This window comes from Syngnathus acus, chromosome 10, assembly GCF_901709675.1.
Source record: "Syngnathus acus chromosome 10, fSynAcu1.2, whole genome shotgun sequence".
Classification (NCBI taxonomy): Eukaryota; Metazoa; Chordata; class Actinopteri; order Syngnathiformes; family Syngnathidae; genus Syngnathus; species Syngnathus acus.
Genome location: NC_051095.1, coordinates 20,644,797 through 20,665,126, shown reverse-complemented (window position 1 = coordinate 20,665,126; position 20,330 = coordinate 20,644,797). Strand labels below are relative to the sequence as shown.

The following is a 20,330-nucleotide window of genomic DNA, read 5'->3' as shown; positions in this document are numbered from 1 at the left end:
GTCCGAGTCCACAGCCCTGGTTTTTTTTATTTAAAAAGTTAAAGTCCCAATGATCGTCACACACACATCTGGGTGTGGTGAAATTTGTCCTCTGCATTTAACCCATCCCCACGTGATTTTGATCCATCCCCTGGGGGAGAGGGGAGCAGTGAGCAGCAGCGGTGCCGCGCTCGGGAATCATTTGGTGATCTAACCCTCCAATTCCAACCCTTAATGCTGAGTGCCAAGCAGGGAGGCAATGGGTCCCATTTTTATAGTCTTTGGTATGACCCGGCCGGGGTTTGAACCCACAACCTTCCAGTCTCAGGGAGGACACTCTACCACTAGGCCACTGAGCTTGACATTCATTACCAACAACATGAACATCATGCTTGACAGACAGATTATTTGGTCATAAAATAAAAAAAAGTTTTATAAATTGATAAGTTCGTATTTCGCAGCAAACAAATTGAACTTCTGGTTCAACATACTCAAATCCTTCATCTGGAAGTATACAGCAAGTTACAGTAGCAGGTTGTGAGTTCTACCTAGTGCAGTGGTCCTTAACCTGGGTTCGATCGAACCCGAGGGGTTTGGTAAGTCGGTCTCAGGGGTTCGGCAGAGCCTCCACTGCGAAGGTCCGAACATACCTGATTTATCGTGTAAATTTGTGATAACGCATATCTAAACAGCTCTCGCAAAGGCACACTGATTTGCAAGTATGTAATTTGTTGTGAGTTCATGCATTGTGTTGGTTTTTTTCTTTGAACAAGGTGATGATCATACACGGTTCATTTTGTGCACCAGTAAAAAACATTTATGTCTTGAATTTGAATTTATTATTTTTTTCGCTAAAGAGGTGTTCGGTGAATGCGCATATAAAACTGGTGGGGTTCGGTACCTCGAACAAGGTTAAGAACCACTGACCTAGTGGAAGCAGTTGAGTAATGAACATCAGATATTTTTTAATGGTGCATATCATCAATTACAGCGTTGGACTCGATTAAACATTATTGTGGTGCATTGACATTTGGCCAGTTTATTGGCAACAACTGTTTTTGAAGCTGATGCATTTTAAGAGTAGAAACAGGTCTACATTGAATGGGCTATGTTGTCATTTCACCACCAGAAAGTGGCCACGACAGCTATTTTGCACCAAAATTCATTCACATTTAAACGACATCACAAATAACAGTGAAGTTGTTTATTTTATCTCTGCAGTATGTGTGCAATATTGCAAGCAGTGAAAGGTGGTGATTGGTTGCGAAGGAAGAAAATAGTATTTTTAAGTGAATCAACGTTCAGCCAGCAAGTTGGACCACACATTCTGAAAACTATTCTGATGCCATAGGGCTAAATTATTCATTTGTTTGTTTGTTTGTTTATTTATGCAAAGCTGTGATACCAGACAGAGATCTTTTTTTTATTATTATTATTATTATTTTTTAGAACTCTTGACACCAAAATTGTTGTCAGTTATTTCATACATAGACGCTGTCGCCTCCTCTACAAAGCTCACCAATCAGAAGCGACATGCTACTCATAATAGATCATGCAAACCAAGCATCTCCTATCACTCTTAAAAAGTAGTTGCGAAAGCCTGTAAACTGCCAATGTTCAGTAATGTTGGACTCTTGATGTGAGTAGGGCATTATAGTGATTATTCAAATGTTTAAGCGTTCACGTTTAAGCGTTCACTGACATGTGGACCACATTTTGCACCAATCATCTGAAATCACCAATCACCTGAAATTGGCTGGATTGGATATGATGTGATAAAATAATAAGAGTAATTATTAATTATTATTATTATGATTATTGATTAAAAATTGTGCAATTGTATTGCTTTACATTTGATATGAATTGACATTGACGTTAAAGAATGATTGTGTTCATCAACCTTTAAGTGTGTGAATGTCGCATGAGTTTGAATGACTTTAAGAAAAAGATTGGGTTGGGTGTGAGTCATGATTGCTTTTCTATTTCCTGGATGTGGCAAAAGAAGCACATGGGACATTCGTATATGCACTCACAGTTTTCTCTTACACAAGGGTAGACAGACATGATCTCATGACACAAATTAAATGATTTCTTAACCAGTAAAAACAGGATGTGAAAGTATGACACCAGAACTTAGTGACTTAAAAAATGTTCATACCCTTGACCTAAGATATGTGGAATACTTTGTTTCTGCTTCCCATCAAGTGAATGAAAGTGTTTGCTTGGCTAAAATGTTAGCACTCTCATCGCCATTAGTAAGCATTCGTGATACACTGTTGTGGCATCTCCAATTCTGAAGACAATGCGTATGTTGAAGCCACGAGTCTTCGCTGGAATTTTCTTGAATACTTGTGTTGTGTTCACATTTTATTTGTACCATATGCCACCAGCTTAGTGTAGTCATGTTTCAAATCATTGTGCCATCTCAGTTCTATGTAGTGCCAACACAATCAATTACAAAAACAATGGTTGTTGCCACTGACATCGTGTACTAATTACACACGTCTTTCAGAATTTAAGATTCATTAGATTTTTTTTTTTTCAATTTCTCGATACAGAAATGTTTGATGTAAGGCCATTATGTTAAAGGGGAAGTCAAGAATTTCTTTTCAATATGTTCTACATGTGCCCCAACAGATCAAACACAGCATTGTCATTAATATTGAGAATGTGGAATTTGAATTAATGAGCTAAATCCACCTAATTTATAAAATGACATCACCATTGCTCAGGGCTCAAATTGAATCGCATGCCTTGGCTGAGACAATGGTGTTGTGCTTTCTGGTTATAATTGTTTTCTCCTCCTCATATGCTTAGAGGAATTGTTGTTCATGTACCGTAAAATACTACTAATAACATTTGTTTTGGAGTTTGATCTTCGATAGATAATGTTTATTGATTTACCAAAAACATGCTCAATGCTAACATGCAGCGTTGATCGACTTAATTCATAACCGTTGTTTTGGAATCAACTGCGCGGGTTTAGTCATGAGGAGTTCAAATAACCTCGAGTTATAATCTTAACTCGCTGTTTGTAAAAACACATGTTGTGAAATACCCCCTAGAATTGTGATACAGATCAAAATTCCTACAGAACCCAAGTTTATTTACAGTTTCAATATTATTTCAGGAATACATACACCTAAATCTCGATTTTACGCGGACTTTGGGGTACAGAATGTGGGAATCGCATTAACCCCGAAGGCGCGTTTGTTATAGAAAGTGTTGTTTTTGTAGAAAGGCTTGTTTTTAGGCAGCTGAAGGGGTCCTTTCTTACGTTAATATAGGTCAGCCATTTTGTTCGGTAGACGAAGGGGTCCATGTGTTCCCCACACATCGAAGTCTGTTGACATTTTATTAAAAGAGAAGTAACATGCATATGACAATATCAGGCGGATTGAGTAAGCGTGTCATTTTGATGCTATGTGAATTGGATGGAAGAGAGAATCACACAGCCACTTATTCTATTACTGTGTCCGGCCACGCTCTTTGACTTGTGAGTGACTGTGTGGATGAGGTTTTTCCGCAAACTTCCCCCTTTCCGAATCAAAAACAATCCATAACACTGTAATAAATCAGTATAATAAGATCAAACTTCTTATTATGTAACGCCTTTAAATTGGTCACGGACAATCATCGAAAAACTAGCGCTAAGTTTTACGCACTAGTCATTTAGCTTTGTACGGTCCTTATATCATCCATTTAAAATACAACTTGAAAATGTATTTATGCCCAAAATATTTGGGTCAATGACCAAACCGCGTTAGACAGAAAGTCGCGTAGGATCAAAGCGAGTAAAATTGAGATTTAGGTGTACATCTAAAGCTTGCTGGCCCATTTATAAAAACAGAGGGGTGTTCCAGACATGTCAGTTAAATCTCACATTCATGAGAATAATAATAATATTAACTACAACTAAAACAACTTTGGATAATAAAGCACGTTTTGAGTACTCCTTTCTCCTTCATTTCCCATATGAGACACTGACCTTGTTCCTTTGGGGCCTACTTTTCCAGTTTTTTCTACGACACACTTCCAGCCAAGGCAAGGACCTCCGCCACTCCTGCCATGTATTCAACAGTAATAATCACATGGGACAACTAGTAGCCAAATAGGACAAAGAACGTTCTTATAAAAGTCTGATAGTCTTCTTAGGAAAATGTTACTGAATAGAAGTTCTATTTCAGTCCAGAAGTGGTGTGGTGCTTGTTTTGACGATTATTTAACAGAGTCCCTGTATGGTTATTCTATTTTCAGCTAGAGTAAAAAAAATGGAATGTAAGACATATGATGAGTTTCAACCAATCTAATACTGTATCACCTCTAAGTAGATTGTGCCTGTTCTTTTTTACGCCTCGTCTCATCATTATTTTCTCTCAACGCATGCTTGCATATGCACATACACACACACAGGGCGTTTCCTTGTTTGTAAAAGGAACTTCCCTTGCTCTGAGAGAAAGAGAATGACAGTGCGCGTGTGTGTGTGTATGTGAATGTGTGTGCGCGTGCGTGCGTGCATTGTGTGTGCGCGCGAGCGCGCGTGTTCGTGTGTTGTGTCTCTATGTGTGAAAATTCTGACTCCATTGCAGACCCCAACGTTGCACTGCTTTGTTTTTTTGTAGCTAAAGTTGAAAAGAGAGAACTGTATGACCATCTGATATTGTCACTGATCCATAATCTTTAACACCCCTAAAGAAATGTGAAATGCATCTAAAGTAAGAACATGTGCATTTAGCATTTTATTCTTTGTCAAGGATCACTATACTAGGTCTTTCTCTTCCAGAGTTCCCATGGGTCCTTAAAAACTCTTAAAAAGTCTCCAATTAAAAAAGTGAAATTTAAGGCCTTAAGAAGTCTTTAAAACACCTATATTTTCGTCCTAGGTCTTATACTTTAACCAGTCTTATCTTAAATATACAAGCAATATAAAAGCAGATGCCCTTACAGAACAAGCTTAGAGCAAGGTTGCCTCCAAGATAGCTCAGCTTCTGGCCAAGTCCAATGAAGGTTACTGAAATGAAAAGCCCTCAAAACTGAGATCAGTGCTTAAGGAGATGAGCTCAGACATATGTAGGGTTAGAATGTAATGTGTATACTAGTTGTGTTGCAAATATGGTTCTCAGGAGGTTCTGTTATCATCCAATAGTATTTTGATTATCTGTTTCATGAGTTTGTTTGGTATTTTTCTTTGACTGATTCAATAAATGACATGCGTTGAGATTATCTGAGAGAATTAGAATGTTTCTAGTAATACACTGTGTTGGTCTCACATTTATATGCGTAATGGTCTTAAAAGGTCTTAAAAATGACTTAAATCTCTCTTACTCAAACCTGCAAGAACCCTGTCTTCATGCTGCTCCCACAGCTGATGTGCTTGTCATCATTGTGAAATATAAACTTAAAAGGCCAGACTGTACGATAATGCAATCCTTTACCATGAATCACTTACACTTCCTTATATCTTTTTGGTTTCAAAAGCTCAACTTCCTCTCTTTTCGTGCTGACCCGTAAAAGGAGGACTTTAGGAAACATCTTCCAACTGATTTCTGTTTGTAAGGGGGCACAAAAAAAGACATAAGGGGGGCCATGGGAGCAAGCAAGGCAGGATAAAGGAAGGAAGACAGAGGTGAGAGGCACAAAGTCCTAGCACAGGGGAGGAAGGAAGAGGTAGAGAGAGCGATGAAAACTAGAGAAGAGGAAAGCAGCTAACCATCCAAGTGTGTTGCTGACGTGGGTGTCTGTTTCGTACTGACCCGCAAATAACTTGCCAAATACATTAGTTAAAATCCACATTTTATTTAACAAAAGGCTTTTCTTTACTATACGTGTGGTTTGATTAGGGTTAGAAAAAATGAAATTGAAAAACAAAAACGCATTAGAGCCGATAATACACCTTTATATTGATATAGTTCACTTTTATGGCAACTCAGGTGCCTCCATGACGGTCCAACAAGGCAGAAAAGTCCAATTTCCTGCTGGACAATACATACACATTGGATAAGGAGTGATTTACAATTTGAGAGGGGTCACTATTTTCTAAAATGCAATAGGCAATTGGGCCAGCATGTTAAAACAATGCTAGCATGCCTCAAGTTGTTTTGGGTTCATAAGCGGTACAGAAAATGAATGGATCCACTAAACAGGATTGCTAAGAATCAACATGGCTTCTTTGTTGTTACGAGACATGCCTATTATGTACATTAAGAGAATGAAGGAGCTACATGAGAATAGAACACAACTGTATATTTTGTCCATACTTATTATGTATATAAAGTAGAGATTGTTATTTATGAGACAGACAGACAAAGAAAAGATTGCTGCTGATATACAGCTTTTCAAAGGGAAAGAAAGAGTTTGAGGTAAGAAGAGTTTGTTATTTTGTCCATTTGCTCTCTGTTAGAAATGTCTCGACTGTATCTCATCAAATATGTATGAATATATTATTGTAACCTTTTCACTGGCACAATATTTATAGAACACTCTGACACTCTGTGTCTATGTGTGTCTGCATTTATATTCTCCATATTTGATGTGTGTGTCTGATTCCTTCAGCATTACCACAACTGTAGAGTGTACTAAGTCTGGGTGAGATGTAATTGACAGTGTCACAAAGTACTTGCCCTGATGAATTCTGGCTGTGTGTGTGTTGTGTGTGTTGTGTGTGTGTCTTGTTAATAAGTAGAACATTTCGCATTTGTAACTTGTGGTGACAGCAGTGTTAACAGACACCATTGTGACAGAAAAGACAGGAAGGCCATTTCCTTATTTATCACAGTCATGCTCATGCCAAAATTCTGTCCAATTATAGAAATAATGTCAAGGAGAGTATGCATAAGGGTTACTTGGCATGACAATCCCTCACACAATTTTATAAATACATTGTGTACATCGTTGTGTCTTGTACACTGATTGTTGTCCATAATACTTTGTATGACTTATGCGTATGCTCATGCTGATGTCGTTCTTGTTTCTTAACAGGGTCGCCATGTCAAAACAGGTCAAATGGCCGCTATCAAAGTCATGGAAGTCACAGAGGTAACGTTGCATTTTATCTTTAAAAAAAAAAAAAGCCGAATACTGGTACCCATCATTCTATACCGTAATACTGTAAAGTGTTGATTCAAAACAAGAATGGAGAAAAACACTTCTGTTGTAACTTTAGAGTTTTTAAACAGATTGACTGAATCTCTGTGATGTATTTAAAATGTAGACTTTGTTTGGGTCAGAATTTTGTTTCTGTTCTCCGCAAGTTAGACAATCTCGTCCTCCACTTAAATCTGGATGACAGTAGAGATAACACCTAGAAATAAGCTGTCTTGCATCACTGTTTGCTTGTCAAAATTCGAGCGTTTAAAGCGGAAAAGCAAACTCCGAGCCAACTCTCTCGTTCACTTCAAAGCGTTTGCACATGATTGTCAATTTGTCTCAGCCTGCCTTGAGCCGGAGTGGTGGCTTATTACAACAGAGTAGAGAGAGAGAAACAGTAAGGTGAGATAGCGGGAAAAGGAGTTATGTCTGGACACATAACGTAGAGTGTAGTCTAAAAGGGGAAAAGAAACAATGCATGTCAATGTCAGTCCCTCCTGAGAGAATCTTCTCAAAAACAGGACAGAGGAACTTTGAGTTTTTCTCAATGCTAATCTTAATTATACAGAAGTAAACTGATTTTTTTTTAACATTTAAATAAATATTTTATTGTGTTTTGGAGTGCGTCAATGATGTTTCACTTTAAATTAGTTTAGCTGAAAAAAGTTGACAGCTTATATTATTTAAAAGTTACTTTATTTTGTACTTTATTTTTGCAGCTCTCCGGATAGAAAATAAATGAATAATTTGTAATAGACATTATTTTATAAAATTCCATTTCAGCAGAGAGTTGCTCTTTGGCATTGATCCCGGCTTTCCAGAAAGCTTGAATTGTGCCTTGTAATCATGTCTCTTTGTCTATCCCATTTTAGAGGGCTAATGCTGTTTGCGTTACACAAACTGGTAGTATTTATTTATCAATGGCGGCGGAGGTACGTAATCTACATATTACGTACAGTTCTCTAATTAGTTTACCGCCCCAGTCTACGTATTTTACGTACAATGTAATGTCTTCTGATTGATTCATCGGGTCTGCAGTACATATTACGTCTACACATTTTCTTCCGGTATGGCGCCGTAAGTGGCTGCCTCCCAGCAGTGTTCTCTCTTTTCCTCTTTATTTCCTTCTTTTCTCCTTTTTCTTTCTGTCTTTTTGTCCATTCGGCGATGCTGGTGCCTTCTACCGCACCTCGGTATCTCTTCGGATCGGATGTTTTTTATTTATTTTTTTCTTCGTGGGACCGGGATCATCGGTCGAGGCCGGCGTAACTCTGCGACGGCTTCCTGCTTATCCGGCCAGTGATGACCGGGTCCCTCGCCTTGGCCTTGCAGCCGCGACCCCTGTGGGGAGTCCGCTCCCTCGTGCTCGTCGGAACCAACGACTTTCGCCATGCTAGCCCCGTGGTGACCATCTGCACGTGCACCCGACTGGGTGCCCAGGACGCTGCTCACACGCTTGCCTGCTTTGTGATGTTTTTCACCGATTCACGACCACGGTCCATTGGGCGCTGTTGAACTGGACTGCCCTTACACCTGTCTATGGACCCCGTGGAGGCTATTTTGTGTGTTTTGGGGTGTTCTCTTGTATTGAGGGGTGCTGGTTGGCTGCTGTTACTTTTTTTCCTTTGTCTTTTAGCTTTGTTTTTGCTTTGGTGGCTTTTATCTTGTGCACTTTCTGACTTTCTTTGTGGCGCCGTTGTGTGGCAGCCTTATGAGAGCCTTATGAGAGCCTATTGAGTTGCGCTCATGCCATCTGTGTGTCTTTTGTATACCCACTCTGTGGTATGGATACTGGTGGGGCCTGAATTTCCCCACCCCTGGGGATCAATAAATATTCAATCAATCAATCAATCAATCAATATTACATCCCTGTTACGGCAGCCACACATCATCATTTGTAGATTTTGGAATTCGGTCCACACAAAAGGCGCACCTTCGGTTTTTGAGAGAATTAAGGGATTTTAAATGTGCTTTATGGTGCGAAAAATACAGTAATTAACAGTTTTGACTGGCAGTTTAGTCTGGATTAAGTCATACATAACATTTGAATTTAGTGTTGGGTTTTAGGAATGTGATTAAATCTCTGTAAAAAACTCAATCAAATTTTAGTCCTAATTAATATCTTAACCAGCATTAAGTCGAATGTCAACATTTGCTGATGTTGGTGTTTAGTGTGAAGACCCACACCCTTGTCTGTGTTCAACAATCATGACCATACTCATTAGCATGCCTTTGTCTCAACACGTGCGCGTGTGCACGCACACACACACGCACACACACTCACACACACACGCGCACACAGTGCAGACACAAGCAGGATGCGCTGTGTTTGTTCAACTTCTACCATGTCATTCTAACCCCACTGTTCCTGTGGCAAATGAAAGGAGGTCAGCGACTGATACAAGCGCCCAGTTATTTCCTCCCTTGTGGTTCACATCCAAATCCAGCTTCTTTTCCTCTTCTCCCAACCCCATCCTCTGTCTTCCTCAGTTAAGCTTGGATTTAGGACTTCATCATTTGGATTTAGTAAATAAAAACAAGGACCGCTGTGCAACCCTTCTCAACAAATGACTAACCTTGACTGAGCTGTTGAATCATACAATTTAGTGAGGAATCATACTGAATTTGCTATAGATAATATTTACAACCATATTTTAAAGCAGACCATTTTTAAAGTATTACATTGGTTACAGGATTTTATTGTCTGACCCGGTCCTATTACAAACGTACAATATATAAGAAAATAATAAGACGTTTCATCCATGCCCAATACTCACATGTAATCTTAATTCATTTGCCGAGGCCAAGGTCCATAAGGCATGATTGGAGGAGTTTGGTGTGAAAGAACTTGATTTCCTGACTTCAAGTGTTTTTTCGGATGAACGGTAACCAAACTTTTCAACCAGGTTGAATGGACAATCTCTACAGACACCAAAACTCTGTTGAAAGCCTTTTGATGTGCTAAGTTGATCTGTAAAACCAACTTTAGATGCAGAAGTGCCAAAGAATTTTGGTTGTTTTTGTTCATACTTGCTGTGTAACAAAAATAACATCTGACCCTTTAAACATCCTTTTTTTTTCAAAGCAAATTACAAGTTCATCAGAATTTAAAAAAAAAAAATTACCTGCCTTTCTTCACAAGTATTAGATCACAGAGCACTAATGTTTTGCAGTTTACATTTGTAAAAACAATGCAAAAATCCAAATTTTTCTCTTTTTTTTCTGTAGGAGGAAGAAGAGGAAATAAAGCTGGAGATCAACATGTTAAAGAGTTATTCCCACCATAGAAACATCGCAACTTATTATGGAGCTTTTGTTAAGAAAGGTCCTGTTGGACAGGACCACCAACTCTGGGTTTGTTCTTTCACAGTACAACGATATATTTCTTTTAATGCCTCTATTTTACAGGTTGAATCTGTATAACAAGGCTGGAAATAAGCGGTTTTGCATCGCAGTTTGTGATTCAAAATTGTCTTTTTGCGCCTCAGACACATATCGGGCTTGGGAGCCCATAGCACTGACCAGTGAGCTAAATGTCTTACCCGCTAGGGGAAAAAGAAATTGGTGGACCGATAGGGTTCCTAGCTGTCGCAAATTGACCCCTCACCAGTGTTGAGAATGTTACTTTAAAAAAGTAATTACTTATACTTACTCACTACTTGATCCAATAAGTAACTGCGTTAGTAACTGAATTACTTTATAATAAAAGCAACTAGTTACCAGAGAAAGTAACTATTTGTGTTACTGTAAAACAAAAAAGTTGCTACATGTCAAACAATTTGGATTTTTCTGTGCAGTTTTCACAAGTCAGTTGAAATGAGTGGAACAGATGGGTACTTGTACTTAACCTTCAATATTTATTGCACAATGTTTATCCTGCACTTGAAGTATTTTGTTCACAGCAAAAGTAAAAACATAGTGTGTCTGTAGTCTTAATTCAATAAATCAAACTCACAATCTCAGACAACTGGTCTGGTAGACATTCTGTACTTTAAGTGTTTCCTTTAAAAGTAAACAAACAATATAAAGTGGTTTGCTGTGTGTGTGTGTGCGTGCGCGCGCGTGAATCGCGAATCACGTGGCCTGGCTCGTGTAAAAACACTGGCTCCGATTGGTTACCATGAGAAACATCTGCCTTAGCTAATCATAATCGCTTGTCTCGTTGTTGACCCACCTAGTCTCCACTTTGTGCTCCACCACTTTGTTCGTGGAGCAGTCAGGGTTGCATCAGGATGAAGCAGTTCATTCAATCAATTCATAGTAACACACCGTATTTAACGTTCAGTAATGAAAACGGCGTTATAACGACGGAAACAGTAATTAGTTAGATTACCATGTTACTGAAAAAATAATGGTGTTACCTAACGCCCTTATTTTAAACGCCGTTATTCCAAAAACTGCCCCTCACACAGTGAACTTTGGAGCAGTCCTTAGTCAACCGCAAACAACTCTAGATTGTCAAGATCGTGGAGTCAAGATTGGCAATGAGAAAAAAACCAAGTGCCTCTGCTTTAAGCAGTCTGTTTGTCCAGATAGAAATTTGCTGTTCCTAATTTTCTTCACTATTCTGTAATGTTCTGTCCTTTGTGAGCTTTAACTGCCAAGACTTTGACTGAGTCAGTCAGTGAGTGATTGAAAATCAGTCTCTGGCAATTAGTAGTTGACAATCAGCCTGTTTCAAGTGAACATGAGACTGCTACCAATACATATTACTTTTGATGGTCATATTTGATTCTCAGTTTTGCTGTTCAAAATGTATTAGTAAGGTGCAAAACATTCATTCCGACAACTTTTGATTGTATCTGTCTATCTAGTTGGTGATGGAGTACTGTGGCGCTGGCTCTGTGACTGACTTGGTAAAAAAAACAAAGGGTAACTGTCTAAAAGAGGATTGGATTGCTTACATCTGCCGAGAAGTTCTCAGGGTAAAGTAACGCAACCACACAAGCGCAACAATCACATGACTCTAAATGTTATTGTCATCCAAATCTTCATAGATTTTATATCTGTCCGTTCGTCCGTCCGTCCGTCCATCCATCCATCCATCCATCCATCCATCCATCCATCCATCCATCCATCCATCCATCCATCCATCCATCCATCCATCTATCCCTCCATCCATCATCCATCCATCCATCCATCTATCCCTCCATCCATCCATCCATCCATCCATCCATCCATCCATCCATCCATCCATCCATCCATCCATCCATCCATCATCCAAACAGTTTCTCTGCGTGAGGGCATGTCATCTGAAATTAACCCCAGCCCAAGTTTACACACTAGAATTCATGCCGAACCCATCCTGTAATGTGCCTGTTGTAATGGAAAAGCAACGGAGGCCTTGTGATGTGTTGTGGGGCCGCTTGATTCTAATGCAAAAACACTGATGATGGACACCGATGTCTTGTCCATGGCCAGAGAACACGTTTGTGATTTTATGTTTTCCCACTGTGACCTTAACAGTGTAAGGCACGGTCTGACATTAATGGTGCCCCTATGGCCCTGGGTACTTGTCACTGTGTCGGGCCACCAGGTCTTAAAGATGCTGACCTACTAGTAGAGATGCACCGATCCGACTTTTTCAGTTTCGATACCGATACCGATGCCGTGGCTTTGCGTATCGGTCGATACCCGATACCGATCCGATATTATGGTTGACTTAACATACCTCTACATGTGGAACAGAAAAGACTAAAGGCAATGGCATCAGGCATGACTACACAGTTCATTCCTAAGACAAAATGTAACAAGATAAAGCAGATTCATGCAATGAACTATTTATTTGTAACAAGAATTGTGCAACAGCAGCAATAAAGTGTATCAGCATTTAAATTCAAGTAAATTAGGATACAAACTTCTTAAAAAAAAAAATACAAATGTTGCAGCTGAAACTGCACTGGGCAAATATAGAAAGGGTGATCAAGCACACAGTAACCAAATATTAAAATAAATAGTAAACATGTAAACATTAGGTGCCGTTCCACATCACTCATGACCTGTTGATGCTCTAAATGCTCATTTAAGCAGCAATGAGAAGTGCTCCCTGAAAACAAGCTCCGCTTAGTACTAGTACTATAACTGGCAGTACTACCACCACCCCTGGCAACATTAGCTTTGCGGACATTACAAACTGCCGTCGAGCTAGTTGGCGTGTTCAGTTTAAAGTACCTCCACACAGCTGACTCTTTCGTTCGCTCCATGTTTGCGTTTGTTTAGAAAACTCTCGTGGCATGCGGCACACGTGCTGCTGACGTATGACGTAGCCGCGTCCCGCGGCACACGTGCTGCTGACGTATGACGTAGCCCGCGTCCCAATAGATTAAGGAAAGGATCGGCTCACAGATCGGCTGCATTTTCCGATACCCGATCCATCAATTTTGTTGATATCGGGGCCGATATCCGATCCAGATATCGGATCGGTGCATCTCTACCTACTAGTCACCTACTTGACCTGCTAGTCAAAATTTCATAAATATGATGATGAAATCAGCATATTCTTGCTTTTTATATGCAGAAATGATAGAAAGAATATCTTCTTAAAGCCGTAAATTAAACAATAGATGCTACATATAAAATGATCACTGAAAGTTGTCAAATTATACTAGGGGTAGCGAACCTGGTTCCACGAGAGCCATATCCTGCCTGTTTGCCGTCTCTCTCTGCTGCAACACATCATCCAATTGATCAGGATCTTGTCAGGTTTCTACAGAGCTTGCTAATGAGCTGACAGGCAGGATATCGCTCTCGTAGGACCATGGTTCCCTACCCCTGGTTACACGGTGACATGTCAAACTCAAGGCCCCCTGGGGCACCAGATTCGGTCAGATGCATAAACTTATGTAACTCACAAAGAGAAATCATGTACATCAACTTCATATTTTTACTGAAAGTACTAAAACTGCAAATTGTCTCTACTTTAAATAACATTGAGACATTGCAAACTTTTTTTTGTTCCCAAGCCCCCTTACAAAGTAAATTGAAACGTATTAAATTTCTGGACGATAAACCGCAACCGAATATAAGCCGCACCAGCCAAATAATAGGGGAAAATCCTGTTTTGTTCATACATAAGACGCACCAGACTATAAGCCGCATGTGTTTTATTGTTTAATTTCTATATATAAGCGAATATGCACAAATCATACAATATCATAAAAATCATGAAAAATGCATCGATAAGCCGCACAAGACTGTAAGACGCAAGGTTCATAGCTTGTGCAAAACGTAGCGGCTTATAGTCCGCAAAATACGGTAGTTGAACAATTTTTTTTTATTTACTGGCTACAGATTTCAAAATGAGTTATCTATTGGTTTGTTATTTATACTGTATGTGATAAATATGGGGTGGTAACATGGGTTCAATGTCATTCCGGCAAGGGAAATCATAATTAGTACAATGTGACTTGCGACAACAATTAATTTAACACACCGGCTACAAGGAATTTATTTGTATTTTTTTTCTGTTGTGATTATCATCATAAGGGATCCCGGGAACCACTTTCTTGACAAAACTAGAAGGATTCTGAGTAGTGAGTGACAAAAAGGGCTGGGATGTTGCCAGTTTGTTTTTTCTGCTGTGGTTAGCCATGCTGTTGTCTTATTGTTTAAACACAAGCACACCAGGGACTCAGCATGGCACGGTGAAGTCATTGTCAGAATTAGGACTTGCTTCCTCTGTTTATTTAACCCCCTTTGAAGAAGTGAGAGTATGCACGCATGCACGCACACACACACACTTGAAAATTGCACCCACCACTTAAACTAATAGTCTCTGGTATTTTTTCCTGAAGGGGAAAAGCATCTCAACAAGCTTGAAATACTGTTACCCTATTCAGTGAATGTTTATGACCTCATTTGTCATCTGACTGTGTGCATGTGTGATTTTTGTTCATGTTTGTCCTTCAGGGTCTTTCCCATCTCCATTCCCATCATGTGATTCACAGGGACATTAAGGGACAGAATGTTTTGCTTACAGAGAATGCCGAAGTAAAACTTGGTATGACACATGGACACATGCACATTGGCATATTGAGCACATGCAGATTGCTGCAGGCACTGTCTTAATTTGTGCAAGTTATTTATATGGTGTGTTATATTATGTGTGTTTTAGTGGATTTTGGGGTTTCCGCACAATTGGACAAGACGATTGGTCGAAGAAACACTTTCATCGGTACTCCCTATTGGATGGCTCCTGAGGTCATTGCCTGTGATGAGAATCCAGAATCTACATATGATTACAGGGTATAAAAAACATATTTATAAAAAAATGACACAAAGCATGACTAAAAAAAAAGAATTCTGCAATTTCAAATCACCTTTATTTCTATGTACAATGTACAACTATGCCTTACAAATCTGAAGATTGGAGTTAAAATCCAGGCTCCGGCCTTCCTATTTGCATCTTCTTTGGCTTCTCTGGTTTCTCCCACTATCCAAACACATGCATAATTGAGGACTCTAAATTATCCTTAGGATAGTGTGAGGATGTGTGTGAAACTGTGAATGGCTGTATTTTGCTAAATGTGCCCTGTGATTGGCTGGCAACCGCTACTCACCCCACACAGCGTTGGGTCCAAATATTGTCAAATGACTTCACTGATTGGAACATAAAGGCAAAAGTAGGTAGCTGTCAGAGCCTGGCTCATCTTTATCCAATATGGCCACCACATCAACGTGCCGGGCGTCAAATAGATGCGGCGGCCATATTGGATGTGGCTCGTTCCTGTCAAAGGCAAGAACCAGTCTGAGCTAAACAGGAAATGACGTCGGCTTTTGAGGTAACTCAAAACTCAAAAAATGAGCACCGACTGCGCATGTCACAATTTTAACGAGCGTCTCTTGGTGATTTATATGCACTGGAAGTAGTACGTCACTGCTTGAGACGCCAGAGATAAACTCATCAATTTCACTCATCAATTATAGTATACTATTTGTCTAGCACATCTAAAAATAGATATAAATATATTTTGAAGTAATTTTATTTAATAATTTCTTCCCCTTTTAATGTGACTCAGCTCTCTTTTGACGAGCCGTCTTTTTAAGACCGTTCACAAAGTAGTGTAATGTCTTGAGTCCAACCTGATGTTGGTGTCTGTGCCTGGATTAAACGTTTCTTTTCTCTTTCTCGTCAGAGTGACCTCTGGTCTTTAGGCATCACTGCTTTAGAGATGGCAGAAGGAGCCCCACGTAAGACATTTACTGAATTATTACATTTTATAAACTGTATGTTCCCCTCAGGATTTATCTTGACTGTTTTTTTGCTCTGTCGCTCTTTGAACCTGTCTGTGTGTAGCTCTGTGTGACATGCATCCCATGAGAGCTCTGTTTCTAATTCCACGCAACCCTCCACCCAGACTTAAGTCCAAAAAATGGTGAGCTTTTACATGCATATACACACACACACACACACACACACACACGCATGCATAAAGCTAATACACTTTCTTTGAATAAGAAAGGGACTAAACGCATTATAACGGTTGCTGATGAGATATAGACATAAACAGATTAATGTGATTTTTCAACATGCAGGTTACTCTGAATGTATGTAGATTTCTAATTAAAAACGTTTTGTCATGGTTGCTGAAAATGACCAACCAGACATTTTAATCAATGCAATTCACATTTTGGCAAATTTGACTAGTAGTTTAAAAAAAGATCAATTCTTTTACAATAAGCACAAGTTATATCTCCAACACACTAATCAAAAAGGACTAATTATCAATGCAAGTTTGCAGTCTGGTTCTTCCCACTCTTATGTCATCTCCTTCAGTTCTTTGCATAATGGATATACCCCGAAAGATTGAACTGGTGGTTGAGCCATGCTGTCTTTCACTCTCTATTAATGTCATAAGAAACCCAAGTTCATAGGATAGCCTTCAGTAGCTTTAAAAGTCCAAAGGATTCAGTTCTCTCTCTGCCCGGCTTCTCTGCACATTCTAGGATGTTTCTCTGAAAAAACTTAGGCATCAATCAAATGTTGTCAGCTTTAATTCACATATTGGAAACATTGCCTTAGCAAAAGACGGACCATCAATTGAGCGTTTTAAAAGGAATTTTCCCAGTAGCTGTTCTCACCAACCGCAGGTGAGTTTGAAGTTCTTGTAGTTGTGTGGTTGCAAATGAACATACCGGTATATGTATTGTAAATAAATTTTAACGTGCGCTAATCTAAAATTGCCAAAAAAGAGAAAATATGCTACAATGCTCTCATAGACTAGCAAGAGCAGGAAGCCCATCATCCTGTTTTTGGTCACATTTTTACACATTATCATCCATTTTGTCCATCCTGACTTGTTTCTTTTTATCTCTTTACAGGTCTAAGCGCTTTCTGTCATTCATTGATAGCTGCCTAGTTAAGAACCATCTGCACCGACCCACAACAGATGTACTGCTGAGGCATGCCTTCATCCGAGATTTGACTAATGAGAGACAAGTTCGCATCATGCTCAAAGATCACCTCGACAGAACCCGAAAGAAAAAGGAGAAAGGTACATGGGTGTTGTTTGTTAACAGACCCTATGGAAAAACATTCATAATTTTCCTGTACTTACTGTAAAGGGGACACACATAGCATTAGCAAAGTATTCTCTGTGTTACTTTTCTTCCTGTACATTTTGTTGTACACTAATAGCCAATACAGTGATCCCTCGTTTATTGCAGATAATTGGTTCCAAGACTTTTTTTTTTTTTTTTTAAAGTGAAATAGAACTGATTAACTTTATAACTGTTTGCATATAACCATTCTATGAACTGCATAAACGCATAGACAACTCTTTCATTCAAAAACACTCAGTTAGTCAAAAATTTGTAAACATAATGTAAAGCCTGTGTGTGGTTGATCAGAAAGTAAGCAGATAAAATCCCTTGTAAAGTCACTTTGCCCAATGTCATTCATGCACATAAATCGGACTTGGGGGTGGCTTTTCAATAATTTCAATAAAGGGTCTCTGCAAAGAAGACATTTAAATAGTCACGGCAAATTGTTGAAAAGCTGTTTTATAGCTCAAATCGTGAACTTAAAGCAGAATAATAATGGAAAAATTTACGTTTTAATGTCTTGTTTATAGTCAAAAGTCAGGTCTCTTAAATGCTTGCTCACAAATCAAGTGTGAAATTACAAAACCGAGTACTGTTACCTAACAGAGAGACAAATTAACATAATAACAACCCTAATGCAAAGTGTTTTTTTCAATGACTTGCATTCCCAAGTTCCAGAGCAAAAGAGACACTTTGATGCAGCTGCTGAATTACTGTCATGTCAAACCCTGAGAGAATGCACATATACATTTTTAGCACAGATTCGTCTTAAGTTTCTAATGTTAGCTTGGGTTTTTAATAATAATGTTCTAATGATGTTCAGAAAAGTGGGGGGTGGGAAATGGGAAAAAAAACATTTTTGTTGGGCCAATTCGTAGCTATAGGCTTTTTAAACAAAGACGAATATTCAACTTTTTTTTATTAATGTCATGGCTGTTTGTAAATTATTGTAACTAGTTAATTATATATAATTGTCTTACGGGACAACAATTAATGCTCATATTGTTTAGAATTACTGATGTTATCTTTTTGTTTTGCTTTAAAAAACGAAGGCCAGGAAAAGCAAGATGAGGAAAAATGTTGCTACAAATAAACAAGACCTTCTAGTTTTTAGTTTTGTTTGTTTGTTTGTTTGTTTGTTTGTTTGTTTGTTTGTTTGTTTGTTTGTCTTAATGAGCATATATAGCCTTTTTGTTAACACAACACATGCAGTGATCAAAACATAACGCATTTACAGAATTACTAGATTTTCCGCTAAAGAGTTCATATTCAAGTGTGTAATACCAATGTCTTAGCCATCAGATTTACCCATTGTTATCTGAAAACACTTGGGACAAGAGAGAAGGAAAGTTAGGAAATAAACAAAAGAGTTGAGCAAGAGAGTTGCTGAGCTGGAAAGGAAGTAGGGAACTGGAGAACCATGTGGTTCTAATCTTGTGTTAGCTCATGAAAATGCACTAATGACTGATAAAATGTGTGCATGCATAAATGAAATAGTAGCCATTGTTTGGGGTGAAAATATTTAAAATTTTAGTTGTAGCTTTAGTTGATATTAAAAGATAAATTAACCAAATTATGCAGTATATGTGTTTGGTCCACTGTAACATACGTACAGTAACCACAAGTGGTTTGGGAAGTCTGGTGTATTACAGTAGGTATTTACATGCTATACGAAAATCTACAGTCTTCTCTCCTAATTTTGAACCTTGTTTTGGGGGGTTGTAGTTGTACAGTATGTAATTATCCTAATATTATGTTATCTTATGTTCTTGCTCTTCCTATGGTACTTCTCAGAGGGCCCAGAGTACGAGTACAGTGGAAGTGAAGAGGAAGAAGACGAGGTCACTGAGGAGGAAGGAGAACCCAGGTAAATGCCAACAAGAAGGGCAAACACAGCTTTAAGGATGAAAGCACATTTTGACACAGAAGAAAACTAGATTATTTAATAGCTAATCAAATGTAAATGTGTTTTTTATGCCGAGGGGACAGGCGCCAGTCTACCAAATTAGGGCCAGCGGAGTCTAAAATTTGTCTCTAAGAAAAAAATCCAACATCCATTTACAGAGATGGGAATTCTGTGAATACTGACGGAAAGCCTGTCACTTTGTCACTGACTAACTCTCGTTTTGTTTGCAAATGACGGAAATTTGGAAACACTGACGGACAAAGCTCAGATGTAAGCGTTTTTTCTATTTAGCCCGTCACCCGAATAGTCACTAAATCCCAGTGGTGGTCAATCCTTCGGTCCATAAGGTGTGTCAGTCTGTCAGTGATGGACTCCCGTTTCACTGACAACAGATTTCTACTGATGGTCCTAAAATAAAGGTGACAAAGTATAATTTAGGAATGACAGAAGCTCAGTTAAAATAGCAATGACGGAATTACGGACTAAAGATGACCAGGTGGCCTTGAAATTATGCCAGATTGACGATGACGGATGGGTGGCTTGCCTGATGGCGAGGGACGGACCAGCCCACCTTTGTCCATTTATATGTAGATTGCTATGTGAAAGCAAGAGAAATACTTCATAATGGGAATAAAATCGAACAATTTCATGAGACAAATGTTAGAATTTAGATTGTTTGTATCGGTGTTTAAGCCATCAGAGAAGGCCTTGCTGACCCTGACAGCACATTTAACAACGGAAGAACTGTGGATGGTTTTCTTAACTGATATTTTCCAACATGAAAATGCTTAACATTTGTGTTTATTATTTCAGATGC

The 20,330-nt window shown here is 38.9% G+C and overlaps 1 protein-coding gene across 3 annotated transcripts in view; it reads left to right on the top strand.

Annotated features, from left to right (window-relative positions):
• si:zfos-2326c3.2 (mitogen-activated protein kinase kinase kinase kinase 4) overlaps nucleotides 1-20,330 on the top strand; it is a 48,468-nt gene that overhangs the window by 4,528 nt on the left and 23,610 nt on the right. For all 3 annotated transcript variants that reach the window (XM_037261016.1, XM_037261015.1, XM_037261017.1), the window contains exons 3-11: nucleotides 6,958-7,014; nucleotides 10,294-10,419; nucleotides 11,880-11,990; nucleotides 14,974-15,064; nucleotides 15,179-15,309; nucleotides 16,200-16,254; nucleotides 16,361-16,439; nucleotides 17,386-17,558; nucleotides 19,402-19,474. In XM_037261016.1, the coding sequence (XP_037116911.1) occupies nucleotides 6,958-7,014; nucleotides 10,294-10,419; nucleotides 11,880-11,990; nucleotides 14,974-15,064; nucleotides 15,179-15,309; nucleotides 16,200-16,254; nucleotides 16,361-16,439; nucleotides 17,386-17,558; nucleotides 19,402-19,474 (896 nt within the window). The remainder of the gene's footprint in view (nucleotides 1-6,957; nucleotides 7,015-10,293; nucleotides 10,420-11,879; nucleotides 11,991-14,973; nucleotides 15,065-15,178; nucleotides 15,310-16,199; nucleotides 16,255-16,360; nucleotides 16,440-17,385; nucleotides 17,559-19,401; nucleotides 19,475-20,330) is intronic.